Raw genomic sequence first — 15,127 nt, forward strand, 5'->3', positions numbered from 1 at the left:
TTCAACCTTTATCAGGTGGACGATATGGTTCATGAGGCATTTTTTTCCTTATTCTTTTTTACGTCTGACTGTCTGTTACCAAGGTCAAACCTCTTTGTCATTGTTCTTTTTCCTTCGAACAATGTGTTTTGAGCCACGCTTTGTTCATTACACACGCTGATCTTTCAGAAGCTTCTTGTATAAGGTCCTCTTTGTTATCCTGATTACGAAATAGGTTGCGACAGAGAATTCAGTGTACACTGAGAGACAGAGAGAGAGAGAGAGAGAGAGAGAGAGAGAGAGAGAGAGAGAGAGAGAGAGAGAGAGAGAGAGAGAGAGAGAGAAAGAGAGAGAGAATCTGGAGTGTTTCAATTCAAAGCACGCCCTCACACACACACACACACACACACACACACACACACACACATTTATGTGCTTCTGGTATGTTCTAAGGCGGTGCATGTGTTCCATGAAGTGATCATTGAATCTTATCTATGTGAATGCTGGCTCACTGCTCGTGTCTGGCTCAAAGTGTCTGGTTCATTGTCTGTCTGTCTGTCTGTCTGTCTGTCTGTCTGTCTGTTTCATTCTCCTTTACATCTATCTGTTACTATGTCTATCTTGGCATTGTTTTTTTTTTTTCGTTTTAATAGAAACATTTCCTTAACATTTATCTATTTATATATTTTTTTAATTTATTTTCACGAGAAAGATCCGTATGGAGTAAAGTTTGAATACCGAAGAAATGAAAAATAATTATGAATACCTAAAATGGAAGACGTACATGTATTTCAGTATCATACAGTATCATAAATACAGTGAGTGGAAGACGACAATCTACAACGAAATTGAAAAGTAGAAGACTGAAATACGTGGCAGGAGGAGTTCAAAAGACAATGAGTGCTGTTTTATCATATATATATATATATATATATATATATATATATATATACGAGTATATATATATATATATATATATATATATATATATATATATATATATATATATATATATATATATATATATATATATATATATATATATATATATATATATATATATATATATATATATATATATATATATATATATATATATATATATATATATATATATATATATATATATATATATATATATATATATATATATATATATATATATATATATATATATATATATATATATATATATATATATATATATATATATATATATATATATATATATATATATATATATATATATATATATGTATATATATATAATCCAAAAAATACGTATACAACATAAAAGAATAAAAAATAAGGCAGTAACCCATAAGGGGTGCAGCAATATGCGTAAAATAAAAATAGAGACCTATAGGGTGCGACAAAACACTGGACAAAACACTATTATAGTGTTTTGCCACACCCTATAGGTCTCTATTTTTGTTTTATGCATGTTGCTGCACCCTTATGGGTTAGTATCTTATCTTTTTTATGTTATTTACGTATTTTTGTTGACAGGACAGAACCCTGAGGAACACCACTGTTAATAGATTTAGAAGAACAGTGACCGTCTACCATAGCAACAATAGAACAGTCAGAAAGGAAACTTGAGATGAAGTTACAAAGAGAAGGATAGAAGCCGTATGAGCATAGTTTGGAAATCAAAGGTTTGTAGCAGACTCTATAAAGAACTTTTAATATGTCTAAGGCAACACCAAAAAGTCTCACCAAAATCTCTAGAAGGGGATGACCAAGATTCAGTAAGGAAAGCCAGAAAATCAAAAGTCGAGTGGCCTTGACGGAACCCATACCGGCAATCTGATAGAAGGTTGTAATGTGATAGATTTTTAAAAATCTTCTTTTTTTTTTTTTTTATGTAGGAAGGATACTGGCCAAGGGCAACAAAAATCTAATAAAAAAAATGCCCACTGAAATGCCAGTCCCTTAAAAGGGTCAAAGCAGTGGTCAAAAATTGGTGGATAAGTGTCTTGAAACCTCCCTCTTGAAGGAATTCAAGTCATAGGAAGGTGGAAATACAGAAGCAGGCAAGGAGTTCCAGAGTTTACCAGAGAAAGGGATGAATGATTGAGAATACTGGTTAACTCTTGCGTTAGAGAGGTGGACAGAATAGGGGTGAGAGAAAGAAGAAAGTCTTGTGCAGCGAGGCCGCGGAAGGAGGGGAGGCATGCAGTTAGCAAGATCAGAAGAGCAGTTGGCATGAAAATAGCGGTAGAAGACAGCTAGATATGCAACATTGCGGCGGTGAGAGAGGGGCTGAAGACAGTCAGTTAGAGGAGAGGAGTTGATGAGACGAAAAGCTTTTGATTCCACCCTGTCTAGAAGAGCAGTATGAGTGGAACCCCCCCAGACATGTGAAGCATACTCCAGACATGGACGGATAAGGCCCTTGTACAGAGTTATCAGCTGTGGGGGGTGAGAGAAACTGGCGGAGACGTCTCAGAACACCTAACTTCATAGAAGCTGTTTTAGCTAGAGATGAGATGTGAAGTTTCCAGTTCAGATTATAAGTAAAGGACAGACCGAGGATGTTCAGTGTAGAAGAGGGGGACAGTTGAGTGTCATTGAAGAAGAGGGGATAGTTGTCTGGAAGATTGTGTCGAGTTGATAGATGGAGGAACTGAGTTTTTGAGGCATTGAACAATACCAAGTTTGCTCTGCCCCAATCAGAAATTTTAGAAAGATCAGAAGTCAGGCGTTCTGTGACTTCCCAGCGTGATATGTTTACCTCCTGAAGGGTTGGACGTCTATGAAAAGACGTGGAAAAGTGCAGGGTGGTATCATCAGCATAGGAGTGGATAGGACAAGAAATTTGATTTAGAAGATCATTAATGAATAATAAGAAGAGAGTGGGTGACAGGACAGAACCCTGAGGAACACCACTGTTAATAGATTTAGGAGAAGAACAGTGACCGTCTATCACAGCAGCAATAGAACGGTCAGAAAGGAAACTTGAGATGAAGTTACAGAGAGAAGGATAGAAACCGTAGGAGGGTAGTTTGGAAATCAAAGCTTTGTGCCAGACTCTATCAAAGGCTTTTGATATGTCCAAGGCAACAGCAAAAGTTTCACCAAAGTCTCTAAAAGAGGATGACCAAGACTCAGTAAGGAAAGCCAGAAGATCACCAGTAGAGCGGTCGTGACGGAACCCATACTGGCGATCAGATAGAAGGTTGTGAAGTGATAGATGTTTAAGAATCTTCCTGTTGAGGATAGATTCAAAAACTTTAGATAAGCAGGAAATTAAAGCAATAGGACGGTAGTTTGAGGGATTAGAGCGGTCACCCTTTTTAGGAACAGGTTGAATGTAGGCAAACTTCCAGCAAGAAGGAAAGGTAGATGTTGACAGACAGAGCTGAAGGAGTTTGACTAGGCAAGGTGCAAGCACGGAGGCACAGTTTCGGAGAACAATAGGAGGGACCCCATCAGGTCCATAAGCCATCCGAGGGTTTAGGCTAGCGAGGGCATGGAAAACATCATTGCGAAGAATTTTAATAGGTGGCATGAAGTAGTCAGAGGGTGGAGGAGAGGGAGGAACAAGCCCAGAATCGTCCAAGGTAGAATTTTTAGCAAAGGTTTGAGCAAAGAGTTCAGCTTTAGAAATAGATGTGATAGCAGTGGTGCCACCTGGTTGAAGTAGAGGAGGGAAAGAAGAAGAAGCAAAGTTATTGGAGATATTTTTGGCTAGATGCCAGAAATCACGAGGGGAGTTAGATCTTGAAAGGTTTTGACATTTTCTGTTAATGAAGGAGTTTTTGGCTAGTTGGAGAACAGACTTGGCATGGTTCCGGGCAGAAATATAAAGTGCATGAGATTCTGGTGAAGGAAGGCTTAAGTACCTTTTGTGGGCCACCTCTCTATCATGTATAGCACGAGAACAAGCTGTGTTAAACCAAGGTTTAGAAGGTTTAGGACGAGAAAAAGAGTGAAGAATATGCGCCTCCATGCCAGACACTATCACCTCTGTTATGCGCTCAGCACACAAAGACAGGTCTCTGTCACGGAAGCAGTAGTCATTCCAAGGAAAATCAGCAAAATACCTCCTCAGGTCCCCCCAACTAGCAGAGGCAAAACGCCAGAGGCACCTTCGCTTAGGGGGATCCTGAGGAGGGATTGGAGTGATAGGACAAGATAAAGATATGAGATTGTGATCGGAGGAGCCCAACGGAGAAGAAAGGGTGACAGCATAAGCAGAAGGATTAGAGGTCAGGAAGAGGTCAAGAATGTTGGGCGTATCTCCAAGACGGTCAGGAATACGAGTAGGGTGTTGCACCAATTGCTCTAGGTCATGGAGGATAGCAAAGTTGTAGGCTAGTTCACCAGGATGGTCAGTGAAGGGAGAGGAAAGCCAAAGCTGGAGGTGAACATTGAAGTCTCCAAGAATGGAGATCTCTGCAAAAGGGAAGAGGGTCAGAATGTGCTCCACTTTGGAAGTTAAGTAGTCAAAGAATTTCTTATAGTCAGAGGAGTTAGGTGAAAGGTATACAGCACAGATAAATTTAGTATGAGAATGACTCTGTAGTCGTAGCCAGATGGTGGAAAACTCGGAAGATTCAAGAGCGTGGGCACGAGAGCAGGTTAAGTCATTGCGCACATAAACGCAGCATCCAGCTTTGGATCGAAAATGAGGATAGAGAAAGTAGGAGGGAACAGAAAAGGGGCTACTGTCTTGTAGTTTTGTGTGGAGGAAGAGAGTTGTCTTTAGAGGGCAGGCTGTGACTACCCCCTTGTGTTGTGAGACACAAAGGGAAACGTTCAGTGAGGTCACAGCTGGGTTTAATGATAAGTTCACAGCACCCCCTGAACAGTGCTTTAGACCTCACTGGGAGTAATTATCGTTTCGGCAGGTGTCTACTGCCTCCTCCTGTGAAAGAGGATTGTTGAGGATAGATTCAAAAACTTTATATAGACAGGAAATTAAAGGAATAGAGCGGTAGTTTAATGGATTAGAACGGTCATCCTTTTTAGGAACAGGCTGAATGTAGGCAAACTTCCTTAATTTAAAGAAACGAAAGATAGATGTTGATAGAGTGTTGAAAGAGTTTGACTTGGCAAGGTGCAAGCACAGAGGCACAGTTTCATGTTTATAAGCCTTCCGAGAGTTTAGGCCAACGAGGGCATGGAAAACATCATTGATGGATGGATTTTAATAGGTAGCAATAAATAATCAGACGATGGAGGAGAGGGAGGAAAATAAGCCCTGAATCATCCAAGGTAGAGCTTTTAGCAAAGGTTTGAGTGAAGAATTCAGCTTTAGAAATAGATGAGATGGCAGTGATGCCATCAGGTTGAAATAAAGGAGGGAAAGATGAAGAAGCAAAGTTATGGCAGATATTTTTGGCTAGATGCCAGAAGTCACGAGGTGAGTTAGATCTTGAAAGATTTTAACATTTTCTTTTAATGAAGGAGTTTTTGGATAGTTGGCTAGTTTGGCTAGCTAGAGAACAGACTTGGCATGATTCCGGGCAGAAATATAAAGATGATGGAGGGCTCAAGTACCTGTTGTGGGCCACCTCTCTATCATGTATAGCACGAGAACAGGCTGTGTTAAACCAAGGTTTGGAAGGTTTAGGTCGAGAGAATGAGTGAGGAATGTAACCTTCATGCCAGACACTATCACCTCTGTTATGCGCTCAGCACACAGACACGGGTCTCTGACACAGAACCAGTAGTCATTCCAAGGAAAATCAGCATTATATCTCTTCAGGTCCCCTCATTTAGCAGGGGCAAAACGCAAGAGGCACCTCCACTTTGGGGGATCCTTAGGAGGGATTAGAGAGATAGGACAAAATACAGATATGATTTTGTGATCAGAGGACCAACGGAGAAGACAGGGTAACAGAATAAGCAGAAGGATTAGAGGTTAGGAAAATGTCAAGAATCTCCAAGACGGTCAGGAATACGTGTAGGGTGTTGTACCAGTTGCTCTAAGTCGTGGAGGATAGCAAAGTTAAAGGCAAGTTCATCAGGATGGTCAGTGAAGGGAGAGGAATGCCAAAGGTGGTGGTGAACATTGAAATCTCCTAGAATGGAGATCTCCGAAAAAAGGGAAGAGAGTAAGAATGTGTTGCACTTTGAAAGATAAGTAGTCAAAAATTTATTTTAATCAGAGGAATTAGGTGAAAGGTATACAACACATAAATTTAGTTTGAGAGTGACTGTGTAGTCGTAACCAGATGGTGGAAAACTCGGAAGATTCAACACACACACACACACACACGTATATATATATATATATATATATATATATATATATATATATATATATATATATATATATATATATATATATATATATATATATATATATATATATATATATATATATATATATATTGAGCGTATATACAGGCAGAAGATTTTCTCGTATACAAGTTTTGTTAAATGTTTATTCGTTTAATTTCATTAAATATTTATCAAGACCAAGAACGAAGATGGCGCCGTATAACTCAACCGCTGGCTCGAAGAAACCTCCGGTCTTACCTTTACCATAGAGCACAATGTAAATTGTGCCTTCCCTTCCTCGATGTCCTCGTGAAACAGCAGCAAGATCCCTTTAATACAGAGGTATACACCAAGCCCACTGATGCCGGACACTGCTTTAACAGGAGTGAATGTCCTGACAGATAGAAGGACTCTACCATTGGTGAGTACATCTGCAGAGCACTCACACACTGCATTACCTGGCAGCAAGTACTACATAAAGAAATAGAAAGAACATCGCAAGTATTAATTAACAACGGCTTCACTGAAACGAATATCGCCTGCCTCAATGCTCTTAGCATTGATTAGTGGCATAGCTCCAGGTCCTCCGAAGATACAAGAAAACCCAACATCAACATATTTTACCGTGCCTTCTTCTGTACTGCATACAAAGAAGAGGAAGAGAGGATCATCACACAAATAGTGAAAAGAAACGTGAATCCCAATGGCCTGAAAAAAAAACTCCAAATATACTACAAGAATAAGAAGACCAGACACCTGCTCAGAAACAGTTCCCGCATGGAAAGAGAGACATCTCATAAGTCCTATGTCGTGTATAGATTCACTTGCAATCAAGGAAACCGTGAAACACTCCCTCCATGCCAGGTCCTGACAAGGCCTGTCACCCAGGAGGTAGTAAACGATACTACTCGACTTGAGACTAAAACACTGTTGGGCAGTGGAAGGACTGTCACGGTGGCGTGACAACGAAGCTGTATAGAGGCCTCAGTTACCACCTAACATCCTCAGCCCCAAAGAAACACTTACAGCAGCAACACATCAAGATCACAAGACAATGCCTAAAGAGAATACTGAAATTGTAGACATGTGTACTGATGCAAAGTGCCTTGCCATACTAGAAGCCTTGTACATCAAAGAATTCAGCCCTGAACTCAACATACAAGCCAAAAACCTTCAGGCCCTGCCAAGCATGAAAAGAAACACCCAATCACAGCCGCCGCATAACTAGTGCAGCAACAGCCCACAGGCAGCCAATCACCGATTCAAGCCAGGGTGACCCCACAGGCCACTGAATAAATAATGGGCCACACAGCAACTCCAACCATTCCCACCGCGGTTATAACACGCTACTAAAGAAGGGTTACGAAACCCAAAATCGTGATCTAGTGAAAGTGACTAGCTTATATATATATATATATATATATATATATATATATATATATATATATATATATATATATATATATATATATATATATATATATATATATATATATATATATATATATATATATATATATATATATATATATATATATATATATATATATATATATATATATATATATATATATATATATATACTCGTATATATATTGTTACAACCACAATTCCCAGCCCCTTCACCAGTCTTCTGTACCTGGACTGGCTTCACTGAACCACCTCCTATGTGGACTCAGTTCAGGGCTGAAATACAGGTGTACAGGATCCCTTGTGACTCCTGCCCCCACATCTGCTCCCCAAGCAGTCTCTACTTGAATAAAACACTTTACTTTTGAAAATTCTTCTTATCAAACAAAGGAGGCTAAATGAATAGTGACAGTTTCTTTGTCAAGGACAACTTTTCTGCTGCAAAGTATGTGAGACTCAAACTGACTGAACAGAGGCAACTAAGGTAAATTAATCAGGGAAGTAGATGTGCGCGGAAATTCTTATGGTAAGTTAATAGCAGCGAGCGGCCACTCTTAACCGTAAATATATATATATATATATATATATATATATATATATATATATATATATATATATATATATATATATATATATATATATATATATATATATATATATATCGTTAATTTTGCTAATTCCCACGACCTGGAGCAATTAGTGCAGAACCATACCTATGTCCCTCACCATTTTGGAGATACTCCCAATACTGATGACCTTTACCTAACCTCTTATTCTTTCACTTATTCCGTCACTCTGTCTTCTCTGATGGACTCTTTCGATCGATATATATATATATATATATATATATATATATATATATATATATATATATATATATATATATATATATATATATATATATATATATATATATATATATATATATATATATATATATATATATATATATATATATATATATACATACCCTGACTCTCTCTCTCTCTCTCTCTCTCTCTCTCTCTCTCTCTCTCTCTCTCTCTCTCTCTCTGTCGTATATTGTCTTTTCTCTTTCATCATTCTTACTTTCCTCACTGCGTTATCTCGCTCTACATTACAATATATATATATATATATATATATATATATATATATATATATATATATATATATATATATATATATATATATATATATATATATATATATATATATTTCAATAAAGTATTCAAATTTCAAAATGGCGACGCCAAGACTAGCTTTGGTGTCCACGTCTCATTGGGTGACCAGAAATGTGCCCAGATCCGTATCTCTTGGTTTCGACCAATAGTGTCTTGACACCCCCACCCGCCCTCAACTTTTTCTACATTAACTTGTGCAACATTAGTGGCCTTAGATCTAAGGCTCAATATGTGGAATATCTCTTCTCTTCTAAAGCTCATCTTCTTTTCATACACAGGTGTCTAGGGCAAGTAACAGTAATTCATTTTCTATTCCCTCCTACTTTTTTCTATACTCATTTTCAGTCCAAAGATGTTTATTGCGTCTATGTGCGCAACTTACATCTGGTATCGACTTCAGAGTCACTCCCAAATTAGAATAATTTGTCCTGTATACAACTGAATAACTATCTAACTTCCAAAGAGGAGCATATCCTAAATCTTTCCTTTCCTTCCTAAATCTTTCCTGATCTCCATTCTTGAAAACTTCAGTATTCAACACAATCTTTGGCTTTCTTCTCCTTTCTTTGACCAACCTGATGAATTAATCGTTAATTTTGCTAATTCCCACGACCTGGAGCAATTAGTGCAGAACTATACCTATGTCCCTCACCATTTTGGAGATACTCCCAATACTGATGACCTTTACCTAACCTCTTATTCTTTCACTTATTCCGTCACTCTGTCTTCTCTGATGGACTCTTTCGATCGATATATATATATATATATATATATATATATATATATATATATATATATATATATATATATATATATATATATATATATATATATATATATATATATATATATATATATATATATATATATATATATATATATATATATATGAGAGCACAGGGACACTAGATTTTGAGAGGGCAATAAATTACCGCCCCGTCATAGGAGAGAACCATCCGCCATGCGGGCAGGTGGGCGGAGCCTGTATCAATGCACTCACCTCAATGCGCTGTGATGAAACAGCCTATCTATGAATTGATAATCGGTAACGTTGAAGGGGTGAGGGACGTTCGGAACACGGACGCCGCGACCCAAACCGAAGATCAAGTAGGTGCCGCCCTGACACGAGCCCAGGCACGAGACACACGGCCCGTGGTCCCTCTCAAGCTCACATCACCTGACGAGCTGCTCAATAGCGCTAACGTCACTGCCGCACAAAAGACCGATCCCTCCCTTGCAAACATTCGGAAGCAAGCCGCTGAGGGGGTATCGAGGGTAAATAAATACGGAACGACTCGCTTCTGCCAACACAGAGGAAAGTTGTATAGAGAAGTCGTCTCCGACCTCGGTGAGACTCGGTCGCAATTCGTGGTGCCTGCACAGTACCGCCACGCGGTGATGGAGATGGGGCACTGCGCGGCCTTGGGTGGTCACATGGGGCGACAGAAAACACAAGACCGCATTAGTCACACATTTTTCTGGCCTGGCGTGATGGCCGATATCGCGAGATTCGTGAGATCCTGTGACGTGTGTCAAAAAACTGTAGACAAGGGCCGTGTGAAACCTGCGCCGCTAAGACCCATGCCCCTTATATCCGAACCATTTGAGAGGGTAGCCGTAGATATTGTTGGGCCGATCACGCCACGCGCGACTGACGGATCAAAATATCTACTCACGTGTGTGGACTTCAGCACCCGTTGGCCTGAAGCAGTACCTCTGAAAAATATAGAGGCCACCACGGTGGCTGAAGCGCTGGTAGGGATATTCTGCCGTGTGGGCATTCCCAAGGAGGTGCTGAGTGACCGAGGCACTCAGTTTACGTCTGCCATGATGGACGAGACGTTTAGGATTCTTTCTGTGAAGGGCCTTAACACGACACCCTGGCATCCCATGGGTAACGGTCTGTGTGAAAGGTTCAACGGCACACTGAAAAAAATGCTCAAGCGGCAGGCCGCCGAGCAACCCAAGGAATGGCCGAGATTTGTGGCTCCTCTCCTGTTCGCATACAGGGAAGCACCGCAGAGTACTCTGAAGTTCTCGCCTTTCGAGCTACTCTATGGGAGAGCAGTGCGCGGTCCACTCCAAGTGCTGAGAGAGCTATGGGACGAGGACGTGCCAAGTCCGGAGGTACGTACGACATACGAGTATGTTATAAACCTGGCTGGCAGACTTAGGGAAACCTGTCGTATGGCCAAGGAAGAACTCCTGAAGGCCCAGGAGGTACAAAAGGCCCATTATGATCGCAATGCGCGACTACGCACCCTGCAGCCTGGCCAGGAGTGCTTAGTACTCCTACCCACTGCTCATAATAAGTTGCTGGCGCAGTGGAAGGGGCCTTATGAGGTCCTAGAGCGCGTCTCCGACTTAAATTATGTAGTATTGATTGATGGGAAACGGAAACGTCTTCACATTAACATGCTTAAAGAGTATCACGCGCCTACCATCTCTGGTAGCGCTGGCGCTCAGGAACCAGCATATGCTGAGGATAGGGCCACCTGTTTGAAAGCCGTGCGTGATATTTTTTCCCTTTCAACAGCTGCGAAGGAGGAAGGTGAGATCAAATGTAGTGCAGCTGTGATTCACGATGCAGAGGACATAGGAGACGGTCCTCTCACTGTACAAAAGCGTCAGACGGAGACCGTAGATGACGTCACATTATCTGAAAGGCTAACACCTGAGGAAGTATCGATAATAAAGGATCTTCTAGGTGAATACGCGGAGGTCTTTTCTGACAAGCCTCGCGTGGCACGGGTGTCGCCACACAAGATCACCCTAACGAACCGAAAGCCAGTGAAGGTGAAACCCTATCAGGTCCCTCTGCAGCTTAGGGACGCTGTGGCTGAGGAAATACAAGAAATGGAGGACTTAGGCATTATCGAGAGATCCGATTCTCCGTACTGTAGTCCTATGGTCGTCGTACGCAAGAAAGACGATAGTGTTAGGATCTGCGGTGACTTCCGAAGGATTAACGCAGTAACACAAATAGACGCAGAGCCCATGTTCGACCAACAGGAGATATTTAGTCGGCTGTCACACTCGAGGGTGTTTAGCAAACTGGACCTCACGAAAGGATTCTTTCAGATCCCGCTTGACCCCGAGTCAAGGAAAATAACGGCTTTTGCCACCCCTAGCGGCCTCTATCAATATCGGGTCCTTCCTTTCGGCCTTGCCAATTCTCCCGCGGTCTTCAACCGCCGAATAAGACAGGTACTAGGTGACCTGAATGGGGTCGAGGTTTTCGTAGATGACGTACTGATTCATTCTACGGATTTGGAGGACCACGTAAGACTGTTACGTATGGTCCTTGATAAACTCAGAGATGCCAACATGACGGTTAAGCCGAGCAAGTGTGAGTTGGCCAAGGCAGATGTCGAATTCCTAGGCCACAAGGTGAGTCAAGGACAGTGCCTCTGCTTGGAGGACAAGGTTCAGAAAATAAAGGAAGCTCCTGTTCCCCACACCAAAAGACAGGTCCGATCGTTTCTAGGGTTAGCAGGGTATTACCGCAGGTTTGTCCTCGACCGATGCATCCTGTGAAGGTTTGGGTGCTGTGTTACTGCAGGAGAAGGACGGCGACATCTTCCCCGTGGCCTATCACAGCAGGAAGCTCAAACCGGCAGAGAAGAACTACAGCACGGTAGAACGTGAACTACTCGCCGTAGTAGATGGAATAAAGAAATTCTACTTCTACTTATACGGGGATGAGTTTGTATTGCAGACAGACCACATGCCCCTGGAGTCACTGCGTACCTCTAAGAATGCAAACTCCCGAATAATGAGATGGGCTCTGTATTTGCAACAATTTCAGATGCGAGTTCAGTACATCCGTGGCCGAGACAATGTCGGGGCCGACGTGCTGTCTCGCCTTTTAGAAGGGACTAGCGCATCGGCTGAGACGAGCGAGTAGTACCTCTTCACCTCAGTAAAGAGATGATCTTGCCATGCGTCTGGTTAGGTAACTAAGTTGTATTATATTCTAGATCGGTCTGAAGGAGTGTGCCTATGTTTACATGTCATGCATAATGCCTACCCATTCCAGCACCAGGTGTCCCTACTTTGTGGGGTACCTGCACATAATCACCCCAGTTTCGCCCCTAGCAGCAGCATCCTTAGGGAGGACGCCTTGGGTGCCTGGAGAGGAAGAGTGTGGACCAGGTTATGTGGTGGCCCAGCGAGACGAGTAACCACCCACACTACTACACCCCAACTACAGGATGAGTTGTCACTTGTGTTCTGTGTTTGAATATGGGATGTATATGGTACTATGAAGACACTAAACTTTCTCTTTGTTGGCAGAGGGGCTCTGAGGCCAATCCTGACCTGAAGGCCGTTCAGAACACGCTCGTGTCTCCCAGAGAGGGGTGACACCACGCTGCGTCTTCCCCAAGATGAATCCGAAGACACCGCTCCGTGTTCGTGTAGCGTCTGCGTGTCTCTTACACATATATTACGTACGCTCGAACACCTACACTCCGTTATGTTATACACAGACATACATAACAATGGGAGGGCGGTTTAAGTCTGACGATATTTCGTCTTGCAAAAGGAACGGGAAGGTTCAGCTGGTTCAGGAGTTTTCCCCCTAAGCGAGATTCTTAACGTAAATACGGGGTTTTACCCTCATGAGCCACCTGAGCTTCCACCCGAAGACCCCTTTTAGTCTACACACACAACCATTAGTAGCTAGTAAGGCTTAGAATTTTTTTTTCCGAAAAAAAAATCCTCGTTTGTATGGGGTAATGTGAGAGCACAGGGACACTAGATTTTGAGAGGGCAATAAATTACCGCCCCGTCATAGGAGAGAACCATCCGCCATGCGGGCAGGTGGGCGGAGCCTGTATCAATGCGCGCGGGCGAGGTCAGCGGGGCACGACCTTGCTCGGCCTCACTCCCAGCCAGGTCACCCAGCGCACAGGACGTGCCCTCCTCGACTCCTCCCGAACCAGCCTGCAGAAAGGACAGCGTGGTGCAGCGGTAAGCCGAAGCCCTGACCAACGAAGCTGGCTTTCATCGAAGCAGACTGGAGGAGTGAGTACACCAGTGGAACGCCTGGGGTGAGTTATTTGTGGTAAGGCCTGTTAACAAGATTTCATTTCCAGTCACCCAGCGACCACGTGGTCGACGCTTCTTGCCCGGCATAAGTGATACAGTGCATAGTGCCGACTAATTACCTCCGTGACCCAGTAACTTAACGTAAGGCTGTGCTCTCACAACATAAAAGGACCGGGCATTGGCCTCACTTCCGAAGGAATAGGTATTTCTTTGTGTGCGGCCCACGCGCCACTGAGTGTAGCCATAGCTAGCCAGGCCTTTGTTGTAATTACTGTGTAAATATAAGTCAAATATTTACGACTGTGCTTTCTTTTGAGTGTCCTACCCTAGTCTACCTGGAGACTCAACCAGGAGTCGCATGTGATCGGCAGGGGTAACGTAAAGGAAACACCGATCCATGACAATATATATATATATATATATATATATATATATATATATATATATATATATATATATATATATATATATATATATATATATATATATTGTCCTATTGCTGCAATTTCTCCGCATCATCCTTCAAAGCAGAGGTGCCTTTAACGTTTTCCGTCTGCTGATTGGAGGGTCATTCTGATTTTCCATGGCATGACTACTGTTTCTAAGTCAGGGAACCGTCTCTGTATGCTGAGTGCATAATGGAGGTATCTGGCAGGGAGGCGAACATTCCTCATTCTTTCTCTCACCCAAAATCTTCCAAATGTTGGTTCAACTCAACTTAAGCCTTCTATCTCTTGAAATTCATTCAGTTTACATTTTTTCCCCGAAACCAGGACAGGAATGTTCTCCAAATAGTCAAAAACTTCCTCGTGCAAAGAAAAGGTCAAATTATATATATTGTTCCTCCCTCTCCTCTACCGTTCAGCTATTTCATGCCTCCTGTTAAGATCCTTCATAATGATTTTTTTTCCATGCCCTCCTTTTTTTTTTTTTTCCTCCTTAACTGCCTCCATGCTCACACCTTGCGAGGTCAAATTCTTTCAGATATGTCAATCAACATCTACTTTTATATCCTTCTAGAAATATGCTTACTTTCAACTTGTTCCTAAAAAGAATGACCGATCTAATCCATCAAACTACAATCCAATTGCTTTAAAATCCTGCTTTTCTGGACTTTTAATCTATTCTAAAAATTAACATTCTTCAAAATCTATCACTTAATAACCTTGTATGTGAACGCCAGTGCATGTTCCGTCGTAACAGCTCTACTGGTAATCTTCTGGCTTTCCTTACTGAGTCTTGGTGATCTTTTAGGAATTTTGGTGAAACTTTCCTTCTTGCCTTAGACA

The 15,127-nt window shown here is 41.6% G+C and overlaps 1 protein-coding gene across 1 annotated transcript; it reads left to right on the top strand.

The window, feature by feature from the left end:
• The first annotated feature begins 5,333 nt into the window (after positions 1-5,333).
• Positions 5,334-13,151, top strand: LOC135101058 (uncharacterized). The gene is made up of 7 exons (XM_064004631.1): positions 5,334-5,350; positions 7,222-7,390; positions 9,065-9,073; positions 9,810-12,257; positions 12,349-12,639; positions 12,826-12,930; positions 13,083-13,151. Exons 1-7 carry the CDS (start codon positions 5,334-5,336, stop codon positions 13,149-13,151), a joined length of 3,108 nt encoding a protein of 1,035 aa, XP_063860701.1.
• The last annotated feature ends 1,976 nt before the right edge of the window (positions 13,152-15,127 follow it).

The sequence above is a fragment of the Scylla paramamosain genome, chromosome 6 (assembly GCF_035594125.1).
Source record: "Scylla paramamosain isolate STU-SP2022 chromosome 6, ASM3559412v1, whole genome shotgun sequence".
Lineage (NCBI taxonomy): Eukaryota > Metazoa > Arthropoda > Malacostraca > Decapoda > Portunidae > Scylla > Scylla paramamosain.

Coding starts and splice junctions, on each gene's coding strand:
- LOC135101058 (XM_064004631.1), top strand. Junction 12,258..12,348: donor TTCCCCACACCAAAAGACAG/GTCCGATCGTTT, acceptor GTGTTACTGCAG/GAGAAGGACGGCGACATCTT. Junction 12,640..12,825: donor GAGACAATGTCGGGGCCGAC/GTGCTGTCTCGC, acceptor TACCCATTCCAG/CACCAGGTGTCCCTACTTTG.